Genomic DNA, 23,938 nt, shown 5'->3' on the forward strand with positions numbered 1-23,938 from the left:
CCTATGTTCATTGCTAAGTGAAAGAAGTCAGTGGTTAATAAAATTATACAAATTACAGGGTGCACAATTCTACAATACATCACCTGCCACCACTCCAAGTCAAGTCTCCCTACATCACCATTTATCCCCACTATATGCTCCTCTACCTCCCTCCACACCTCACCCCTGCAATCACCATACTGTTGTCCATGTCCATGAGTTTTTTCTTTCTTTTTTATTCTTTTATGCTCAGTCTCTCCACCTCCCACCCCTCCACCCAGGCTCTCCCCCCAAGCCTCCGCTCCCAGCTGTCAGCCTGCTATCTACACAGGTCATCAACTTTATATATATATACTAGAGGCCCGGTGCACAAAAATTTGTGCACTCGGGGGGGGGGGTCCCCTCAGCCCAGCCTGTGCCCTCTTGCAGTCTGGAACCCCTCGGGGGATGACCACTTGCTGGCTTAGGCCTGCTCCCTGGGGGATTGGGCCTAAGATGGCAATCAGACATCCCTCTGGCAGCTCGGCAGCCCTCGGGGGATGTCCACTTGCCAGCAGGGAGCAGGCCTAAACTACAGTCGGACATCCTTAGCGTTGCTGAGGAGGCAGGAGAGGCTCCCACCACCACCGCTGTAATGGTAGACATCAGCCTGCCTTGTGGCTGAGCAGAGCTCCCCATGTGAAAGTGCCCTGACCACCAGAGGGCAGCTCCTGCATTGAGCGTCTGCCCCATGGTGGTCAGTGTGTGTCATAGTGTCCAGTCATTCCCAGTCTTTTCTGCTGTTAGGGTCAGTTTGCATATTACCCTTTTACTATATAGGATAGAGGCCTGGTGCATGGGTGGGGCCGACTGGTTTGCCCTGAAGGGTGTCCCGGATCAGGGTGGGGGTCCCGCTTGGGTGCCTGGCCAGCCTGGATGAGGGCCTGATGGCTGTTTTCAGGCTGCCCGCACCCCCTTCAGGGTGGGGGTCCCCACTGGGGTGCCTGGCCAGCCTGGATGAGGGGCTGATGGCTGTTTTCAGGCTGCCCGCACCCCCTTCAGGGTGGGGGTCCCCACTGGGGTGCCTGGCCAGCCTGAATGAGGGGCTGATGGCTGTTTTCAGGCTGCCTGCACCCCCTTCAGGGGGGGTCCCCACTGGGGTGCCTGGCCAGCCTGGATGAGGGGCTGATGGCTGTTTTCAGGCTGCCCGCACCCCCTTCAGGGTGGGGGAACCCACTGGGGTGCCTGGCCAGCCTGGATGAGGGGCTGAGGGCTGTTTTCAGGTGAGCCAAGCCTGCAACTGAAGCTCCCAGTCTCTCCTTTTTTTTTTTCTTCTTGGATTTATTTACCTTCTATAGCTGTCACTGGAGCTGAGAGCCGGCTCCAGCTCTGAGGCTGTTGCCGGCTGAAAGCAGGCTTCTGGAGTTTGTTTAGCTTCTATAATTGCAACTTTGTTGCATCCAGAGCTCAGAGCTGGGCCACAGCAGGCGGGGAACCTTGGCTTCCTCCATCACTGGAGCAAGCAAGCCTCATGTTCGCTTCAGCTGCCTGGCTGCCGGCCGCCATCTTGGTTGGCAGTTAATTTGCATATCTCGCTGATTAGCCAATGGGAAGGGTAGCGAAGTTACGGTTAATTACCATGTCTGTCTATTATTAGATAGGAGATATATATTTTAGAGAGAGAGATAGAAACATTAATGAGAGAGAAACATCAACAGCCTCTTGCATGCCCCCTGCTGAGGATGGAGCCTGCAACCCAGGCATATGCCCTGACCAGGAATGGAACTGGTGACCTCTTGGTGCATGGGTTGATGCTCAAACACTGAGCCATCAACTTTTTGAGGCAAGGAAATCTGACAGAGGTTTTATCATGAAGATTATTGCACTAGTACTAATCAGGAAATTTCAGATTGACTGTTCAAAGGTCATATTTCTGAGGTAACCCTTGGCCACTGTTGGTGGGAATACATAATGGTGCAGCTACTCTTCAAAAAATTTAAAATGAGGCTGCCTTATAACCCACCGATTCCACTTAGGGCTATATATCTGAAGAAATCCAAAACACTAACTCAAAAAAATATATATACCTCTATGTTCACTGCAGGGTTATTTAAACTAGCCAAGATATGGAAGCAACCCAATGCCCATCAATAAACAAGTGGATAAAAAGTTGTGGTATGTACACAATAGAATATTATTTGGCCATAAAAAAGAATGAAATCTTACCATTGTGACAGCATGGATGGATTTAGAGCAGTGGTTCTCAACCTGTGGGTCGCGAGTCCTTTGGTGGTCGAACAACCCTTTCACAGGGGTCGCCTAAGACCATCCTGCATATCAGATATTTACATTATGATTCATAACAGTAGCAATATTAGTTATGAAGTAGCAACAAAAATAATTTTATGGTTGGGTCACAACATGAGGAACTGTATTTAAAGGGCCAGAAGGTTGAGAACCACTGATTTAGAGGGTATTATGCTAAGTCAGTGGTCGACAAACTGCGGCTCGCCAGCCACATGCGGCTCTTTGGCCCCTTGAGTGTGGCTCTTCCACAAAATACCGACTTCTGCGCATGGGCCAAGAAGTTTCAATCGCACTGTATGTGCGCGCCCACACATGGTATTTTGTGGAAGAGCCACACTCAAGGGGCCAAAGAGCCACATGTGGCTTGCGAGCTGCAGTTTGCCAACCACTGTGCTAAGTGAAAGAAGTCAGAGAAAGACAAATATCAAATGATCTCACTTATATGTGGAATCTAATGAAAAAAATAAACAAATGAAACAGACTCATAGAGAATAGACTCATGGTTGCCAGAGGGGAGGGGAGTTGGGGGACTGGGTAAAAAAGGTGAAGGGATTATTGTAAAATTATAAGTAAAATTTTAGTTAGTTTACAAAATAGTCACGGGGATGTAAAATACAGCACAGTGAATATAGTCAATAATACCCTAATAACTATTTACGGTGGTGGGTACTTGAAATATCAAGGGGATCATTTTATAAAGTACACTAGAGGCCTGATGCACAAAATTCATGCAAGAGTAGGCCCTCGTAGCCCCGACTTCGTCTGGAAGGTTGTCTGAAAGGTTGTTCCGATATTTGGCCGTTCAGTCGATTTGCATATTACCCTTTTATTATTATAAACTAGTGGTGGCCTGGTGCATGAAATTTGTGCACATTAAAAGAGAATTAATGAGAAGAAATATTTTAATATTGCTATCTGCCTTTTCTTTATAATAGAAGTGTCAGAGATGAAAGAAAATTAGTAAAATGTATATAAAATCTCCCTCCTGTCAGAGTCTGGGGTGCACCCCGGGACCCAGAGTGAAGTCCCTACCCATCACCCTCACATGCTTTGAAAACGCAGGAGACCCAGACCCTGCTGGCCCCACCCCCATTGGATGAGACCTAGACCTGGGCCGGCCCCACCCCTGTCAAGCCCCTCTGTTCCCCCGACCTGGCATCCCCTGTCAAGCCCTGCTGGGCGTGGGGCGTGGCCTGAGGTCCTCCGTCAAGCTCAGCCCTCCCTCTCCCCTGCAGCACCATACCAGTGCTGAACCAGGATGCACGCAGGCAGCGTGACGTTAGCTCTGGGGGCGGAAGTCCCTGTCCCTGGCCCTGCCCACAGACTGGTCGTGACTGGGACACTGTCATGGACAAATTAGCATATTTCCTCTTTATTATATAGATGACTGTCTAACCACTATGCTGTACACCTGAAACTAATACAAAATAATATTGAATGGAAACTGTAATTGAAAAATAAAATTAATAATAAAAAATGTCACATTTCTGGGAGAGGTCGAATTGAAAATAAGCCTTGTTTTGCTGTTGTGAGGGCAAATGACTTCATTTTGAGTCTGTTATTTCTTTTTTAACAGACTGAAAAGTATCAAGACACAGTTGGCCTTCGAGGCATAATAATCTCAAGTTTTACGTAAAATCAGATTCAAAAGAAGCCGAGCAGAACTATTTTCAGGAGTAAGAAGAAATGGACCCCTATTGGTGGTATCCCACATTCACAGAGGAAGTAAGTCTTCCATGAGACTATCAGTCTATAATAATGACTTGTGTGGATGAAAAAGAGGTTTTATGGCAAGTAACCTCACAGGTGATCCGATCATAAATTCTTAACTGGGCAGGTAATGGTGGGTAGTCATGCCTCAGACATGTAACTTTTTTAGTAAAAGGTCTATTTTTTTTATCTTTGCTGTAAACAAGCCCTATCCATTTTTCTAGTGCATCTAGCTTAACTCACCTTTGAAATAAGCGTAAACACCCTCAAGAAAGCACATAATCTTGAAAACTATCCTGTAATCCAATTCCAGCCTTGCTTTCTCCCACCTTCAGGTCATCTTCCTTACACTCCCTCTTTAATTTCAAATGTATAAAAGAAGCTGCAAATCAGCTGCCTCCTGCACACCCCACACTGGGGATCAAGCCCGCAATCCAGGCATGTGCCCTGACAGAGAATTGAACCATGACCTCCTGGTTCATAGGTAAACACTCAACCACTGAGCCAAGCAGGCCATACAGTATACTCAATTCTTATGTCGATACCTGTTGTCAAAATAAATACCCACATGGACAATATAACAACATATTTCATATGTTATGTCTAAGATTAAAAGGCTCATTTTAAATCAGTATTAAGGTATAATTTATATTAAAAAGCTAATTTTGAATCAACAGTTAAAATTTTAGGAAGGACTCATTTTGGGGAAAAGAAGGAAGCACAGTGATTAATTGAATGGCAAGATCAATACTAAAAATAAGTTTTACTTTATAATCCATATTTTAAAAACCTCTTAGTAGTCAATAAGTCACAAAATATACATGTATTTGAAGGAGGCTACATTTCAAGCAGCAGATAAAATTATATTGTAATGAAAATGGTATGTCTGTGATGTACTAACAAAGCCAAAGCCTAGCCCTGCCTATTCCCTCTGCCCTCCCCACCTTTTTGTAAAATAAAGGAAGCGTTCTTTCTGTTAGTGATAGGATCCTAGGCTAGGATATCCAACACTTGCTGACTCCCTTTGACTGTTAATTCTAGCAGGTGGTTCCACTGATAAGCTGTTTAAAAAGTTCAAGTGCTTCTGTTCATAATTATAAGAGCACAGATAGCCTAGTCGTAATTCTCAGAAAGGCACTAGAAAGATCTGCCATGCAGCAAGAGAGCACTTGTGTTAAGAGCAAACAGGTATTCCTTGCCAATTACCAGCCTTAAACCATGAGGCCCGGTCTACTAATGCAATTTTCTTACCTCGGGGAAGGACAGACCTGGACTTGCTGTCCCTCAGAGCTGACATAGCCATTCAGTACGGAGAAGTCCTGTGATTCTGGGTAACTTCCCTTTAGGTTAACCAGTTGTGATTCTTCCTCCTGTTGCTCAACGGTTCCTTGCTCCATATAGAACCCTTGCATTATGTTCAAGGGACCTCAAAAGGGTAGTACTTTTAAAACTCAACTGCATAGTAGGTCAAATCAAAATTAAAAGCTAAGGTAACACTGCTTCTGGATCTGGAGAACTAGAGTACTCATTTTCTGAATCTTGTATAATGAAAGGCTAATATGCAAATCGACCAAGCGGCGGAATGACTGGTCACTATGATGAGCACTGACCACCAGGGGGGCAGACGCTCAACGCAGGAGCTGCCCTCTGGTGGTCAGTGTGCTCCCACAGAGGGAGTGCCGCTCAGCCAGGAACTGGGCTCATGGCTGGCGAGCACAGCAGTGGTGGTGGGAGCCTCTCCCGCCTCCGTGGCAGCCCTAAGGATGTCCGACTGCCAGAGTGAGAGAGGGTGCAGTGACCCCCCCCGAATGCACAAATTTTGTGCACCAGGCCTCTAGTATTAGTATAATTTAGTAAGGCAAGATGGATCTATGAAATTGTGTGATCATACTAATATAACAAAGCAAGGACATTTAGGGATAAGTTAACCCCAGAAGCTATACCCAGATGATAACAGGGCAGTCAGGAAGTCTTTAAAAATTACCCTGGAAGACCTTAGCATGAAATACTGCTCCTTTTGCCATCTTTACTTCTAGGGAAAAATGAGTGAAGTGAGACAGTGTACTAGGTTTCTATTGCTGCTGCAACAAATTATTACAAATTTAACAGATTAAAAAATGCAAATTTATTTCTTCTAGTTCTGTGGAAGTCAATATAGGTATCACTGGGCTAAAATCAAGGTGTCATCAGATTGTGTTCCTTTCTGGAGGTTCTAAGGGAGAATCCATTTCCTTATTGGTCTAGCTTTTATTTTTTTTAAATACATTTTATTGACTTTTTACAGAGAGAAAGGGAGATGGATAGAGAGTTAGAAACATCAATGAGAGAGAAACATCGATCAGCTGCCTCCTGCACACCCCCTACTGGGGATGTGACCGCAACCAAGGTACATGCCCTTGACCAGAATCGAACCTGGGGCCCTTGAGTCCGCAGGCCGACGCTCTATCCACTGAGCCAAACCGGTTAGGGCTGGTCTAGCTTTTAGAAGCTGCCCACATTTCTTGGTTTATGGCTCACTTCTATCTTCAAAGCCAACAACTTTGTATCTCTCTGTGCCTCCCCTCCTCCACCAAAGGTAGTCAGTCTAGTGTAGTCACTCTCTGACTCTTCCTTTTTTAAAGGATCCTTGTGATTACACTGGACCCAGATAATTTCCCTACTTTAAGGGCAGCTGATTAGCAACCTTACTTCTGTCTTCAACCTTAACCCCCCTTTGCTTTGTAAACTAACACATTCACAGGTCCTGGGATTAGGACATGGATATGTTGGGGAGGGGGCAATTATTTTGCCTATTAAAAACAGTAACTCCTCTCCCACACCATGTTTTACAAAACAGCACAAATGCACTGCACTAAAAGCTTTTGTGCTTGGGACACTGAGTATCTATTGGATTTCTGTTTGTTTGTTTTAATTTATTTATTGATTTTAGAGAGAGGGAGGAAGGAAAAAAGAGAGAGATTATCAATTTGTTGTCACTTAAATATGCATTCATTGGTTAATTCTTGTATGTGCCCTGACCCTGACTGGGGAACCGGCAAACTCGGTGGATTGGGATGATGCTCTAACCAACTGAGCTACCTGGCCAGGGTAGATTTGGGCATAAGTGCATCTTACTTTACAAACTGAGTAAATATTTGATTAACTCAAATGATTTCACAGTATTACCACTTTTGTGCCTTAAGGAGTTAAAGTAGGGCTCTTATTCTGGGCTCCATGAGTCACAGAATTCAGAAGGGATCTATAAACTTAGATGGGAATAAAACAACAACTTCATTTTCATTAACCTCTAACTGAAATTCAGCCTTTTCTTCAATTATAAAAATAAGTAATAAGCCATAATAGTAATAGCAGTATCTGAGACCTGAATAGAAATTAGATATCTTATAGTTGTTATAAACCTCAAAATATCATTTATGCCCATCTCTACTCAAAAATTATGTTTAGTTATTAGACCTATCCTTAGATCTTATTATTTAAACATTAAAAAGCACATGTTACTAAGACAAAATTGTTATAATATTTTGATAATTGCAGGTTGGTGTAATTGGTTTCCTTTGTAATCTTATGTATTTTATACACTTAAAGACATTATTCTGATAATATATCCATAGGCTTCACTGGATTGCTGATGGGTCCATGACACAAAAAAGATAAATATCTGGTGTAAAGGAACTAATGAAAATAGTAGAGGAGGAGCTGGGTGAGGAAAATGACCCTGAAGCTGACCACTGAACTAGGTAAGGAAAACCATGAGCAAGCCCATTAGAGACCTCAAAGTGGAAGGGCATACACACCACGATTTACCAAAATTTAGCTACTGAACTTTCTATTAAATTCTAGGTGTAATTTTCCTACTGAACTTTTAGGTCTCAAATTACTATAACTTAGAAGGTCCTAGAAAACTGAAAAAGGATCAGAGCACTAATGGGTACATTAACTTCTAAATTGAAAAAGCAAACCCAGTTCAAATCTGCTCTGAAAGCAGAATGAAGGCCCAGCTGTCCATTTGACTAAGCAAAAGTATAAGAAAAAGTTGAGCAACAGGCTTTTCCTGGAGATGAAATACTTCATGGCTACTTGCTCTAATAACTTCACTACTCATGATTTATTTATGCCAACAGTTACTCAAGAGTACTGAGAAGTTTTGAGGACCAAGGGAGAGAAATTCGTTCTTTTTCCTTTCTCCCCTCCCGACCGAAGAAATCACAAATGAACACTCATCAGATACCTCAACACTTGAGTAAGCAAAGGGCAGCAACTCCCTATAGGAACCAGACATCAACTGTCTCTCATACGCTCCAAACTTGAATTTTAAATATTTTTTAAGTTGGGTTCTAATTAGTCATTGTTAAAAGTCTTCTCACACCCTTCTTCCTCCAAAAGGCTTTTGTAACTATGTTTGTTAGCTTTTCCTCCATTATCCTGAAAGCTAGGTTAACTACTACTATAAATTTATGATCAAGAAACCGAAGAATCTATATACTTCAGGAAAACCTAAACTTTTTAAAAGTAAAACTTGTCTACAATTTGAGCTAAGCATTAAAATGAAACTTTGGATATAACACCAGTTGCTGATTTTTAAAAAAATATTTCTATCAGACCTATGTGAAAAATGTGGTATTTACTTATGACTTTTATTTAACCAGATCTGACTACCTGTGATGATGTTAGCTCCAAAAACAAGTGTTTGAGACAATATGCTTACAGAAAATACTATACACAAAAAGAAAGAAAAGAGAGAATAAAGGAAAAAATACTACACCGAGGAACACTTACCCATGACTATATTTACTAATATAAGTTGTAAATGATTACAACTTATTACATTAACTAAAGAACTTAAGCAATAAACCTATGTTTAAGATTATTATTATGTAGCCCTGGCAGGTAGCTCAGTTGGTTAGAGCATCGTCCTGATATGCAAAGGTTTTGGGTTTGATTCCTGGTCAAGGTACATTTAAGAATCAACCAATGAATGCATAAATAAGTGCAACAACAAATTGATGTCTCTGCCTCTCTGTCTCTCTCTAAAATCAATTTAAAAATTACTATTGTGTAGATTAACTTTCAGCTGGTTAAGAACAGAGAAGGGATAGTATCAAGAAACTTACTATGTATAGCATACCTTTGGGAACAGTCATCATATATTTCATAGAACAGAAAATTAAGGTATTAACCATCAATCTCCTTAGGGCTTTTAATAAAATTATCAAATTCTGTCCAGATATAAATAAGTTATCCTATAAGCACTCAAATGGGAAATAAACTGGTCTTTAAAAAGAGCTGAGAGGGGACTAAAATGGTGCAACTGCTATGGAAAACAGCATGGAGGTTCTTAAAAAAATTAAAAATAGAACTACCCTATGATTCAGCAATCCCATTTCTGGGTATATATTCAAAAGAATTGGAAAGCAGAGTCTTGAGGAGATTTTTGCACATTCATATTCACAAGAGCCAAGAGGTAGAAGCAACCCAAATGTCCATCGAAGATGAACTGATAACTATGTGGTATATACACAGATATGATGGAATACTCTTCATCCTTAAAAAGGAAATTCTGATGCATGCTACAAAACGAATGAACCTTGAGGATATTATGCTTAGCAAAATAAACCAGTCACAAAAAGACAAATACTGCAGGATTCCACTTATATGAGGTTATCTAAAGTAGTCAAATTCATAGAAAGAGAAGGTAAAATGGTAGTTACTAGAGAGTGGAGGGAGAGGGGAAAGGGGAAATTTTTTAATGAGTATAGTTTCAGAAATGCAGATGAAAAAAGTTCTGGAGATATATTTCACAAAAATGTGAATATAGCCCTAGCCAGTTTGACTCAGTGGATAGAGCGTTGGCCTGCGAACCGAAAGGTCTCAGGTTCAATTCTGGTCAAGGGCACATGCCTGGGTTGTGGGTTTGATCCCCAGTGGGGGACTTGCAGGAGGCAGCCGATCCATGGTTTTCTCTCATCATGGATGTTTCTATCTCTCTCTCCCTCTTCCTTCCTCTCTGAGAAAAAAAAAAAAAAAAAAAGAATGAAGAGAGCCAAAAGAATGGTTCCAATTTAGTCTCCAGTTTTATTAGAGAAAAAATTAATCCTATCCCAGAACTAAGAATGTTTTAACTAAAAAGATACATATTTGGATTCAGGTAAAAATTCAGATAAAATATTTAGAATTTTAGACCTTTCTATTCAGAGGCCCACAAGGTAGGAGGCAGAAAGAAGATAAGGTCTTACGTATTCATAAGAATCAGATTTTCCACATGCTGGTTTTCAGTCTTAATGCAATGACTTCAGATTTATTTTAATAATTCTTTTAACTCGTTTCTCCTTGTAGATTCTTAGATGCATTATTATCATGGGCTGCCCTTTTGATTATAAATCAAATCACACTTTTATTACTGTATTAACAAAGCCTCTTGGGCTGTAAAAGAGAGCAGATGGGATGATTAACAGCAGCAGCTGTTACATCAATGTTCAGGAAATAACACACATATCATAAATGAGTTTTTAAATTTTATATGCCTTAGCTTTTCAATTCTTTAATGCTCCTCTCTTTGCCTCCAACATGCAACAAAACACAATATGAAGATAAACTTAAATCAGTAAGATGTCTACTTGGATGACTTCTAGCCAAGCAAGTCAACTTTACTAGTTTGATTTTGACAAAATATGTTAATCATTTAGAATGAATTTAACTTTGTAATCCATTATTAGATTTTAGTGGACTTTTTTAATTCTTTAATTTCAGTTTACAACATGCTCAATTGTTTTACATGTTTTACAGGTACATATTCTAATTCAATCTTCATAAAAAACAGTGGAGGTAAATGCCATTATTATTCACATTTTATAGGTGAAGGAATTGTACAGAGTAATTAAGTTCCTTGTCCGAGGTTAGGCTAGCAAATAACAGAGCCTGGATTTAAATGAGACTTCAAAGCTGATGCTCTTAATTACTTTCTTCTTCAGTGTTGTTCCTTAAGATACAGAATCAGTGCAATGTGCTATCTTTTCACATTGGCTCACAACTAAAGCAGTATTGAAATATAACTTGTATTTAATGGCTATTTAAGTAGAAATTCACAAATAGGGAGGGGTCTTGGCTTCCTGAAGATTAACAGCAGAACAGGCAGCTCAAAAAGTGGCTTACAAGTAGCATTTTAGTTTCTTCAGCAAGTCATTTTTCCTGAATCAAAATCTAAAATATAATTATGTTTTATGTGGTACAACAAGGCCATTCTAACCCCCTCCTTTTCCCCTTAGCTGGAAATTCGGCAAAGTATTTTTAGTCTTTTCAGAGAGAAGTATTGATGCATCTGTACAGTAATCTGGTTAAATCAAATCAGAGCCTCTTGAACTTTTTAAGGTAACTCTAGAAAATAACTCCTCACCCTCCCAGGGTCCTTTTTTTTTTTAAAAAAAATAAGTCATCATTTGTCTATATGATTAATCACTTTCAGTGCCAGAGTTTATATTTTGAGATAGTCAGTCTAAATATCTACCACTCCAGGAGCTATTCACCATGGTGTATGGGAGAATTACTAAAGGAAAAGACTAGAGATCCTTATTAAATGGGCTACAGAAAGACTAAATTAGCAGCAAGAGTTATTTCTCAGAATAAGAGACGTCACTAAACAGTTTGAGCTGTTATATTAGCATCAGCAAACTTTTTTTTTTTTAATTAAAAAAAGAAGTCCTCATCCAAGGATATGTTTTCATTGATTCAAGAGAGGAGGAAGGGAGAGGGAAGAGAGAAACATTGATGTGAGAGATACATTGATTGGTTGCCAGACATGTGAACTTGCAACCAGGGTATGTGCGCCGACTTGGAATCAACTCTGCGACCCTTTGGTACATGGTACGAAGCTTTAACTAACTGAGCCACATTGGTTAGGGCAGCAAATGCTTTTTGAGCTGGAATTATGGACTCAATTCCTGGACACAATACGGGGTAAATTCTAATGATTGTCATAGAAGATATTTCCAAGAAACTTAACCTTTTTCTGATATTGGGGAGGAACAAATTTTTCTCTACCTTCAAGGTTCTTTTGGCTGGTCAAATATATGCGAGACATATTAGCAAGAGAAAATAACCAAATTTAATATGTATGGGAACCCCTGCATACATGAGAGAGTCAGAGACCCCACATGCAGATAAAGTTCAGAGATAGAAAAGGAACATGGGTATATAAGACATCCTGAGCTAGGGATGAGGTAAGGTGTCTTGGGGGCTTCAAAGGGTCATTGCAGGATGATAAGAGCAGATGCTTAGTAAACAGAGGTTTGTCCTGCCCAATACACAAATCAAAAGAGGTTATCTCTGATAATCTGCGCCTATGGGGAAGGCCCCTAATTCAAGTTATTTTAGGTAGGGGCAGAAATTTTTAAAAAAATATATTTTGATTTTTTTTTTTACAGAGAGGAAAAGAGAGAGATAGAAACATCGATCAGCTGCCTCCTGCACACCTCCCACTGGGGATGTGCCCATAACCAAGGTACATGCCCCTGACCGGAATCGAACACGGGACCTTTCAGTTTGCAGGTCGACACTCTATCCACTGAGCCAAACCGGTTAGGGCCAGAAATTGCTTTTGAGCCAGAGGCTAAAGTTGCTTTTAGCTCAAAACAATCTGCATACCACGGAGGCACATCTTGGGGTGATACTGGCAAATGAGACAAGCGCCAACTGTTTCAAACACACACTGCATAAAGAATGTAAAGCTGTTTTCTTACTTAGTCACTCACATACTGAGTAGTTACTCTGAGGAGAAGCATTATCCAAGACAGATACATAAACTCACAGGCCTAAGGCTGAAGACGTTGTCAACCTGGAAAGAACTCTACCAAGTGGTAGGGGTCAATAGTCTCACAGAACACCCCAAAACATCTCCACTAGTTCCAGAACTGATAACTGATTTCCACATTTCACATACAAAGATTAGTTTTCCCCAATTCTGAACTCTTATTCGAAACCTGGATATCACTATGGTAAACACCATTTCCTCCTCACATTTACAGATCTGCTCCCACAAAGATCCTTAGGCCTTTAAGAGATCCCTTTAAAAGAGACAAAGCTTGTGGCATATGCAGAGATTTCTCTGGCAGGCCTTTTTTTTTTTTTTTTTTTCCAAACGACCTCTGGCAGGATTTTCCTAGAGATCAGAGGAGTCAACCTAACTCATAAAATTAGCCAAGATCCAGAAAGATCCGTTGGTAATTAAAGGTAAGTGTTGAGCTAAGGAAAGGATCTGTGGGCGGACCACTCTCCCGGGCCACCTCAGATAACATATCCATCCTCGGAGCAGTAGGCGAGAGCAAGTCTGCGCCCATGCACTTCCCTTGACCTCTTAAATCAGCCCCGCAGACAATGGCCGGCAGACAGCTCCGCGAGTCCGTGGGGTCACTCCAGGGCAGGGCCAAATGCCAGTCCCGGCGGTTCCTCGCAGGCAGGGACCTCGGCCGAGAAGCCACCACACCCCTCACTTCTCCTCACTGTCCGCGCAGAGGCCGGGAGGCCAGGCTCTTGGTCCCGGCGTTCATCTAGCGCCCCCAAGCCACGACGGCCGTCACGAACGCCGGGCCCACTCTGCCCAGCCTCCCCGACCCTCATTTAGCCTCTCTGTCCTTTCGGGGCGCCCGCCCGCCCCCCACGGCCGCCCCCAAGGGTGCGAACTCACCGCCGCGCCGGTGAAAATGTCCTCCCCCTCAGTGTCGCTGTCCCCAGCCTCGGGTTCTGAACCCCCGGCCGCCCCCTCGGACTCCGGCTCCAGGCCGGGGAAAGGCGGAGGGAGTCTTTCCGAAGCGCTACAGCCACCACCACCCGACGCCATCTTCCTCCACCCGCGACGGAAGCCGCAACAACAACTTTATAGAGAGAAAGCGCCGCGAGCAAATCGTCCTAGCGGAGCGAGGAGTGGGATGACCACTACCAACCCCCGCGGAACGCGCCGGGGCGGGGGCCTAGGTATTGGGGGCGGGGCCTAGGCGCTGGGGGCGGGGCTTAGGCGCGGGCTCACCGCTCCCGCCCAGCAAATCTGATCCCTGGATCGCAGTGCTGAGTTCTTCAACCAAGAGAGCCAAGGGGCAGAAAGGGAGGGGCCAGGCCCTGGCCGCCAGGGGCTGCTCAGGTTGCTAGAGCCCTTTGAGCTCTGCATAGCTTTATCTAACAGGCTTCTTAAGGAGATGTCGTCTGGATAAAGGTGTCTGCAAACCTCTACATGCCACCTACCCATGCCAGGCATAGTGCCCTCATAGAGCTTCAGTAAGTACTTTTGACTCAGGTCTCCGAACAGATTGCAGTAAAGCCTTGCCATGTATTCTTTGGACAACATTTAGTTAATTCAAGTGCCTGGCACCGTGCTATACATCTGAGACATAGAAATAAAGAAGCTCCTGGCCCAGTAGGTGCTGCAGGCCATGTAAATGAACTACTCAACAGGTTTAGTGCTATAATTTGCTGTGCCAGCACAGTAAAAGAGTGATTATATTCTATTTGTTGAAGTCAGGAGGCCTCACAGAGGAAGTGAAACCTCAGTGTCCTAAATCTGGTTGCAAGGAAGTTAGGATTCTCCTCGGGACGCCCCTCTCCATTATGTGAAGTGAAACAGGGAAATTATTAAATCCAAAATGTTTTCTTGGCATCTTACATTATTTCCTACGTTAATATGGTGAGCCTAAAGACTAAATCAGCTAGATAAGATAAATGGGATAGTTTATTGTGGGATAATTCTGCAAGATAATCCTGACTTTCTTCTCAGTAGAGATGAGAAAAAACTTGGCATCGCCTTTGACAAAAGGTTTCGTTTGTTTCTAACTGCAAATTCCTCAACATCAGGGGATGGCTCCCTCATAGATCTGTTAGCTGCTGGAAGGCAGGGGCCCTGTCCAAGCCTTGACGCCTACAGACCAAGACTGGCAAATTAAATACCCAATGAATGTTTGCGATTTGATTGGAGGGATGGATGGATAAAACTCTAACATCAACCTTGTTACTCGCAACCATCAAGGCCACGAACGCCAGAGGACTTAGGACATCCTTTCTAGGATGGTGATCTCCAAGGTCACTATTGGATGCACTAGACACAGGGAAAGCTCTCCTTAGTTGTCTTTGAAGGCAACTGGCAAAAATATTCAGTCTGTAGTGGGGAGTTGTGCTGGCCTAAATTCCTGTAAGATGAGAAAACTAAACACATCTAACCATCCTTCACTGGGCTCCCAGGCCATCCTGTTTCGCAGTCAGGGAAACTCACTTCCGGCCTAAGGAAGTAAAATCTCCCTTGGAGAAATAACAGTAGGAGTCTCCGTGCACACGCTTCTCCAGGACTAGGTATCAAGATTTCCTTTCCCCTACCTCTTCAGGATTCATCTTTAGTCATCCTTAGTCTATAGAAGGCGCTGAGTGAGGAAATCAGTAGTGGATAATAGACCGTTACATGCCGACTCCCTTCCCCGTCGGAGACTACATGTCCCAGAACACAGCTGTCTTCCGAAGAAAACGACCCACACGTCCCAGCATGCAATGCGCCTCACGTGCGGCGAGGAATTTTTTTTTCCTCTCTCCAGTCTCGCGGAAACCGAGCAAAGCATGATGGGGTTTGTGGTCCTTGGGGTTTGCGCCTTTTCCCTTGGTCCCCCGCGCTACTCTCTCCGGACCCGCCCATTCCCTGCTCCCCTGGACACTTAGGTTGGTCTCGGCCCGTTTGGAAACCAGGAAGTTGATAAATCGCGAGGCCCGCCGCGGAAAGACGGCGGCTCGGGTGGGACAGTCGCCAGGGATGGCGGAGCGTGAGGATGAAGCGGGTGTCGGGGCTGCTCTCCTGGACGCTGAGCAGGGTCCTGTGGCTCTCGGGCCTCTTTGAGCGGGGAGCTGACCGGCAGCCCCGGATCATGGAAGAGAAAGCGCTAGAGGTTTATGGTAATTAATTTTATCTAGGGCAGTATTCGTCGTTCTACGTGGAGGCTGTGGGTAAACGAGGGCCTCACTTGAGGGCTGGGAGGGGCGACTCGGGCTTTTGCCGGATTCGCTGGGGAGCGTGGGAAGCGTTTTCTTGGGGGTTTTAAGTCACGCGGCATTATGGGTCTTTCTAGGACCGGGTCTCTTCCTAGACCTGGGCAAGCCAAGTCTGGAAGTCTTCAACGCTTCATTTCCCTTGTCTGCCCCAAGCCCTAGTGGCAGAGCTGGCGCCGACGGTGCTTGTTTAGGAAGCCGGCTGGCCTGGTTGCGCTGCTTGAGCCTCTTTCCTACCCCTGACGCGCGCTCCTGCTACCGTTGAGGGCGCTGATGTGTGACTGCCAAGTTGGGGACTGGCCCAAGGTCACAGCCACTTCTCTGTACTGCAAAGGCAATAGGCAGAGGTCCCCAAGAGAAGAGGACGAGATAGGTTCCTCGTAGCCAGTCTTCGAACTTAACACAGCCAAACCTGGAATGAAAAAAAAAAAAAAAACCACATACACACACTTCTCTTTTTACCCCTGGGGCCATCTTCATTGTACAGGTGAGGAAACAAAAGTTTAGAGTGGCTACACAACTTCCTGGTGGTCACACTGCTAGTAAGGGAAAAGGGTAGAGCTCATGTCTTCTGATTCCAAATTTAGTGCACTTTCCACCACTTCACAATGGCCGTATGACTATTCTTTTAGTATTGTTTTTGAAAACTAAAAAGAGTGGATCTAACTAACGTTGAGAGATTACTATAAAAATATAATATAGTAAGGATTATAGGCTAGGAGACGGAAGCTCGTGATGGAAATAACCTTTGGAGCTGGTCTAGTTTACCATTCTCTTGCCAGGGGCAGGACCTAATCAACCTTCCTAGATGATTGACAGGAGTGGAATGACCTCCAGGAAACTGATGGATGCTTTTTTGTCCTGTCAGGTCTCTATCTACAGTTGCTAGTGACAGCAGGGCACGGGGGACACAACCTTGGAAGAGAGAGAGATGATTTTTGTCTTCAAACTTACATTGAGGGGGACAAATATTTATATATATATATATATATATAATGCAGTAGAAGGCCATAGGCCTGAGAGATACAGAAATTCAAAGGAAAGAGAGATACCATTTCTGAGTGGGAGATACCATTTCTGATTTAGGATCTGGAAAGACTTTAAGAAGAAAGAATCACTTGAGTTGGGCCTTGAAGAATTAGTAGGATCTGGACATATAGAGGGTAGAGGGCATACTAAACAAGAAACTAGAGCAAAAGGATGGGGGTGAGAAAATGGCATGTTTGGGGAATGGCAGATAGGTGGATAGGATAGAGTTTGTGGTTAAAAGTGGTAGGTAGGGTCAAAAATTGTTTTAGATAACAGGTTGGAATTGGATACTGAAGGTTTACATATAAATGATTTTTTTGGTATAACAGTTTCTTTAATGACAACATCTATATCATAAATGAAGATTTTAATATCAGTCCAGAACCGTGGAAGAATTTTACTCAGGGGAGTAATGTGAGGTGAGCAACATTGCTTTCTTTCTAAAAGAAATAAGTCCAAATCTCTCAAATCACTAGAAAACTGGAGATGTTTAATAAAGGGGGAGATTTAATTTCAGGACTAAGTAGCATATAAAGTCTATATGAATGAGCCTTACAGGAAAAAGGCCTAGGATGAGGGGCAGCAAAATCCCTTTCAGAAAACCCTGTTTCCCTGAGCTCCGTGATGACACAGCCTTGTGAAGGAGAAGCTGTGTCCTCTTTTTCCTGCCTCTATTTTCAAATTCTGTTTCTAATCAAGTGATAAGCCCAGGAGTTGCTATGGAGGAAGTAACTATGATTGATTTGTTTTTCCCAGCTGTATTTCTGATGGCAGGGGTGCTATACTAGTAAATAATAGAACAAAATCTCAGGCTTGAGAACATCAAGCCCATTCTCTGAACTCCCTCTGCTTCTGCCCTTTCTACTTCACCATTTCTCTTTATCATTTTTTGTGTCTTTCTGTACAGCCTCAGAGTAAGAAGGAAATCTATCCTCTCCCAAGGCCAACCCAGGTTCCCACATCCTTGGTCTCACTCCCTTCTGCTTATTTTACCAGTCTCTCCACATCCCCTCAAATTTTCAGTCTCTCTTCCTCTTTTTTAAAAAAAATATATTTTATTGATTTTTTACAGAGAAGAAGGGAGAGGGATAGAGAGTTAGACACATCGATGAGAGATGAGAAACACCGATCAGCTGCCTCCTGCACACTTACCACTGGGGATGTCCCCGCAACCAAGGTACATGCCCTTGACCGGAATCGAACCCGGGACCCTTGAGTCCGCAGGCCGATGCTCTATCCACTGAGCCAAACCGGTTAGGGCTCTCTTCCTCTTTTTGATCCTTCTCTTTGGACTCTAAAACATACTCAAGTTTCCCTTATCCTTGTCACTGTTCTAGTTTTTTCTAAACCCAATGTCCCTCTTCTGCCCTTCCTTTCCCTGCCAATGTTGTAGAAATACATTTTCAGTTCCCAACCACTTCCCCTTTTGCAAGGTGGCTTCTGCCTTCATCTTTACTGAAACTGCTTTCTTATGGTTGATCTCCTAGGTGACAAACAAAGACCTGTTTTAGCTCTTTGTCAACCTGAATTTTTCTGCAGCATTTGATGTTGTTAACCACCCCTGTCTTCACTTCTCTGCTTCTTATTTTTCTTCCTCCTGATGCTAAATTAGGTGCTTTCACAGATTATTCTTGAGTCTCTTATGTTAGTGATTTTCAACCTGAGCTACATATAATAACCTGAAGAATTTCTTAAAATCTCAATGCCTAGGCCAGCCGTGGGCAAACTATGGCCCGCTTGAAATGAATAAAACTAAAAAAAAAAAAAAAGACCGTACCCTTTTATGTAATGATGTTTACTTTGAATTTATATTAGTTCACACAAACACTCCATCCATGCTTTTGTTCTGGCCCTCCGGTCCAGTTTAAGAACCCATTGTGGCCCTCGAGTCAAAAAGTTTGCCCACCCCTGGCCTAGGCCATACTACACAGACTATCTGGTGGTAGGGCTCAGATATTAATTTTTTGTTTTTAATCTTTATTGTTGAGAGTATTACAAATGTTCCCCTTTCTCCCCTCCATAGCCCCCCGCCACCCAGTTCCCACCCCACCCCAGGCCTTCACCACCCTATTGTCTGTGTCCATAGGTAATACATATATGCGTAAAAGATCTTTAGTTAATCTCTTCCCACCCCTACCCCCCCTTCCCTCTGAGATTTGTCAGTCTGTTCCATGTTTCCATGCCTCTGGTTTTATGTTATCAGTGTAATTTGTTCATTAGATTTCTTGTTTGTTTATTTTGATTTTTAGATTCAATTGTTGATATATGTATTTATTGCCATGTTATTGTTCATATTTTATTCTTCTTTCTCTTAAAGAATACCCTTCAACATTTCATGTAATACTGGTTTGGTGGTGATGAACTCCTTTAGTTTTTTCTTGTCTGTGAAGCTCTTTTTCTGACCTTCAATTCTAAATGATAGCTTTGCTGAGTAGAGTAATCTTAGTTGCAGGTCCTTGCTTTGAATATTTCTTGCCACTCCTTCTGGCCTGCAAAGTTTCTGTTGAGAAATCAGCTGACAGTCATATGGATGCTCCCTTGTAGATAGGCAACTGCTTTTTTCTTGCTGCTTTTATGATTCTCTCTTTGTCTTTAACCCTTGGCATTTTAATTATGATGTGTCTTGGTGTCGGCCTCTTTGGGTTCCTCTTGTTTGGGACTCTCTGTGCTTCCTGGACTTGTAAGTCTATTTTACTGGGTAGGGAAGTTTTCTGTCATTATTTCTTCAAATATATATTTTCTTTTTAAAAAATATTTTTATTTCAGAGAGGAGGAAGGAAGAGGGAGAGAGGGATAGAAATATCCTATATAATAAATGGCTAATATGCAAATTGTCCTCTTGGGAGTTCAACCAACCAGGAGTTCGATGCCCGCTATGACATGCACTGACCACCAGGAGGCAGCGCAGAACAAAGGAAGGCTCTAGCTGGCAGTCGGCAGCCGGGGGAAGGAAGGCCCTGGTCAGCAGCCGGCAGCTGAAGGAAGCAAGGCCCCAATAGGCCCTGATTGCCGACCAGGCCTAGGGACCCTACCAGTGCACAAATTTCGTGCACCAGGCCTCTAGTCAATAATGAAAGAGAATCATTGATTGGCTGCCTCCTGCATGCCCCATACTGGGGATCGAGCCCCCAACCTGGGCTTGTGCCCTGACGCAGATTCGAACTGTGACCTCCTGGTTCAGAGGTCCATGCTCAACCACTGAGCCATGCTGGCTGGGCTTCATATAGGTTTTCAGTATTTTGCTCTCTCTCTTCTCCTTCTGGTACCCCCATAATGCAAATGTTGGTATGCTTGAGTTATCCCAGAGGCTCCTTACACTATCTTCATATTTTTTTTCTTCTTTTTGCTCTGCTGATTTGGGTGTTTTTTGCTTCCTCATATTCCAGATCATTGATTTGATTCTCAGAATCCTCTCCTCTACTATTGAATCCCTGTAAATCATTCTTTATTTCAGTTAGTGTATGCCTAATTTCTGACTGGTCTTTTTTCATGTCTTTAAAATTCTCACTAAGATCCTTGAAAGTCTCACTAAGTCCCTTGAAGCTCTCATTAAGTCCCTTGAAGCTCTCATTAAGATTCTTGAGTAACCTTATAACCATTGTTTGCACTCTGTATCCAGTAGTTTGCTTGCTTCCATTTCTTTCATTTGTGACATGTTTCTTTGTGTCCGCATTTTGGCTGCTTTCCTGTGTTTGTTTTTATGTATTAGGTAGAGCTGCTATGTCTCCTGTGATTGGTAGAGTGGCCTTGTGTAGTAGGTGTCCTGTAGGGGTCAGTGGCTCAGCCTCCCCAGTCACCTGAGCTGGACACTCTAGGTGCAGCCCTGTGTGGGCTGTGTGCATAGTCTTGTAGTTGAGCCTTGATTGCTGTTGGCGTCACTGGGAGGAATTGCCCTCCAGGCCAATTGGCTGTGAGGACCTGCTGTGATTACAGCAGAAGAGCTGCTGTGCGGGAGACACCCCTATGGAGCAGGACTTGCTTCAGTGGGGCTTTGGTGCTTACTGAGTCTGCCCCTCGAGTGTGTCGCTTGTGATTGTGTAGAATTGTAATCTGTTATGGTCTGAAGTTGTCCACCGGGTGCACTGGCTCTGGGGTCTCCCGGGAGGTGCAAAGTCATCCACTGCCACTTGGCAGGAGCCACAGAGTGACCAGCAGATGGCTGCCACATGTTTAAGGCCCAGAAATGCCCAAGCTGAGGCCAAACTGTCTTGGGCCTTTTATTGATAGGTATGGAGCACACTGATGTCAGCTGCTGCTTGTTTGAGAGATTTAGCAAAGTCTGAAGACTAAGCCAGGATAGGCCATTCATATGGAAAATTTACTACAAGCAGCTTGGGTGGGGCTGCAAATTGAATGGGGTGGAGTCTCAGGGAATCAACAAGGTGAAGTGAACAGTGTGAGCCAGGCTGATGGAAACTCAGATAGGGCTGCCACTCAGCTCTACTATGGGGGAGGTTCCAGCACAGGAACAATGACCCCTGTGAGCACCCCCGTTTGGGAGAAAGCTGCTCCTGAGTTCCTGCCCTGATGCCAGACAATCCAGTTCCTCCCTGGAGCTCAGAGGAAGCAGAACTATATAAGTTTGTGTGCTAGACCTTTAAGAGGAACTTTGTGGGACTCCAGCAGCCTGTGGGTTGTCACTCAGCCACAATCCTTGCTGGTTTTTACAGCCCGAAGTTACGGGGACTTCTCTTTCCAGCTCTGGAACCCTGGGCAGGAGGTCTGGTGTGGGCTGGGACCCCTTGCTTCTCACGTGAGGCAGCGGAGATATCCCTCCCCATTAAAAAAAAGCCACATGTAGGTGTCAGACCAGCCCGTTCCCTGCTTCTGCCTCTCCTACCAGTCTTTATGTGCTTTCTTCTTTACTTCTCTAGTTGTAGGACTTCCATTCAGCCAGCTTTCAGGCAGTTCTGAATGATGGTTGTTCTGTATTTTAGTTGTAATTTTGATGTGGTTGTGGGAGGCGGTAAGTACCACAGTTACTTATGCTACCATCTTGGTTCTCCTCTTGTTCTTCCATCAGTTTTTAGTTTTTTTTAAAGGATTCCTGGTGATACCATTGTTCAGCCAAGGTTGAAAACTGTTCTACTCATTCTTTCTTGTGAATTTCAAAGGCTCAACAACCGCTCTAGCCTGATGCTTTCTCTTAAACCTTATGTCAAGCACGTGTTTACTAGAATGTACCACTGGTTTGCTTCTGAAGCAAAATCATGTATAAAATTAAAACTATTCACCCCAGCCCCCAAATTTATTTCTGTGTTCGCTGAGTTTTATTCTATCAGTGTTCTCCCAGACACTTACACTTAAAATATGAGTCATCGCCCTGGCGGGGTGGCTCAGTTGATTGGGGCATCCTCCCGTGTATCAAAAAGGTTGCAGGTTTGATTCCCCATCAGGGCACATACATACGTTTCGAGTTCAATCCACATATGAGAGACAACCAATTGATATCTATCTATTGCTCTCTCTCTCTCATTAATAAACATATCCTTGGGTGAGGATTTAAAAGAAAAATTGGAGTCATGTTCCTTTTCTCCCTTTCCTTCCCTCTACATTTAACCAGTTGTCAAATTCTGTTGATTCTGCCACAGAAATTCTTCCTCTGTCTGTCACCATTGTTATATGCCTGTTTTAGACCCAATTTTTTCAGCTGGTATTCCTGACTCTGCTCTTCAGTTCTGTGCCTATCAGCTAGTGGATGAGTTACCAATTTACAGTGTAATGCTGTCCATGTCACTCCCTCGTTCAAAACCTCCTGAAGTTATCCTATTGTCTATAGTGACCCCAAAAGATCCTTCATGGTTTGGCCCAAACTCTTATATCTCTTCATTTACTAGTATGCTGGGTTCCAGGCAAACTAAATTTCTGGTTCTTTACTTTCTTTCACCTTAAATATTGAATATTGAAATGTTACCTATTTTTATTTTAAAATTATTTTTTGTCAGATACAAGCAAAAGTTTATTTAGAAAGTCACAGAGGTAGAAGAAGTGAGCTGTGGAAGAAGTGTGTCAGCTGAGCTGTGTGGGCTCAAGGAACAAGTTACAGAGGCAAAAGAAGGGCCCTTAGAGCTTAGGAGAGAGGGGTAAGGAAAATGTGCCTGGGGGGAGGAAGGGACTAGGAAAAGGCTTGACGTGCTCCATAGAGAGAGCCGCTGAAATATTACCCGTTTTAAAGGCCTAATTCAGATTCCACTTCCATAAGTCCTGATGTTACATTCTCCTAAGCTAAAGTTATTTCTTCCTCTTGAGTTTCTATAACGCTTTCCCCATTCTTATATTCTCACTTCAATGTTGAATCCAAGACACTGAAATGATCTAATAACCAGGAAAACAGTTTTCTCAAAAGGAAAGTGGTAGTGGAAATTTCTGTCAGAAATATGGGGACTTGCTCTAGTATTTGCTTGCCTTAAATATAAAGAAGAGTGTGCTTTTTGATTAAGACTGGCAAAATCATCCATATTTAGAACATTCATGTTTTTACATAATACCTTGTCTGTGATGATTCTTTAGATTTGATTCGAACTATTCGGGACCCAGAGAAGCCCAATACTTTGGAAGAACTGGAAGTGGTAACAGAAAGTTGTGTGGAGGTTCAGGAGATAAATGAAGAGGACTATTTGGTTATTATCAGGTTCACGCCAACAGTACCTCATTGCTCTTTGGCAACTCTTATTGGTAAGCTTTTATATGTATACATATATATACATATACACTAGAGGACCGGTGCACGAAAATTCGTGCACTTGGGGGGGGGGGGTCCCTCAGCCCGGCCTGTGCCCTCTCACAGTCCGGGACCCCTTGGGGGATGTCCAACTGAAGGTTTAGGCCTGCTCCCCGGGGGATTGGGCCTAAGCTGGCCTTCAGACATCCTCTGGCAGCCCGGGAGCCCTTGGGGATGTCTGACTAAACGGCTTAGGCTGCTCGGGGG

At 43.4% G+C, this 23,938-nt stretch overlaps 2 protein-coding genes across 9 annotated transcripts in view; one reads left to right on the top strand and one right to left on the bottom strand.

Moving 5' to 3' along the window:
- Positions 1-13,905, bottom strand: part of SNX1 (sorting nexin 1) — a 43,098-nt gene extending 29,193 nt beyond the window's left edge. The window contains exon 1 of one of the 3 annotated variants that reach the window (XM_014459789.2): positions 13,652-13,901. In XM_014459789.2, the coding sequence (XP_014315275.1) occupies positions 13,652-13,804 (153 nt within the window). In that variant the 5' untranslated portion in view covers positions 13,805-13,901. Of the gene's footprint in view, positions 1-13,651 lie in introns of all 3 variants that reach the window. The other 2 variants (XM_023757838.1, XM_014459790.2) reach the window with 2 other exon arrangements.
- A 1,597-nt stretch (positions 13,906-15,502) lies between these two features.
- Positions 15,503-23,938, top strand: part of FAM96A (family with sequence similarity 96 member A) — a 23,066-nt gene continuing 14,630 nt past the window's right edge. For 2 of the 6 annotated variants that reach the window (XM_023757839.1, XM_023757840.1), the window contains exons 1-2: positions 22,941-23,093; positions 23,521-23,685. Coding sequence is in view for 3 of the 6 variants with exons in the window: in XM_006093412.2 (XP_006093474.1) it covers positions 15,765-15,888; positions 23,521-23,685 (289 nt within the window). In the remaining 3 variants the exon portion in view is untranslated. Of the gene's footprint in view, positions 15,889-22,935; positions 23,094-23,520; positions 23,686-23,938 lie in introns of those variants that run through there. The other 4 variants (XM_006093412.2, XM_014459791.2, XM_014459792.2 and 1 more) reach the window with 4 other exon arrangements.

This window comes from Myotis lucifugus, unplaced genomic scaffold (genome assembly GCF_000147115.1).
Source record: "Myotis lucifugus unplaced genomic scaffold, Myoluc2.0 scaffold_115, whole genome shotgun sequence".
In the NCBI taxonomy this organism is placed as follows: domain Eukaryota; kingdom Metazoa; phylum Chordata; class Mammalia; order Chiroptera; family Vespertilionidae; genus Myotis; species Myotis lucifugus.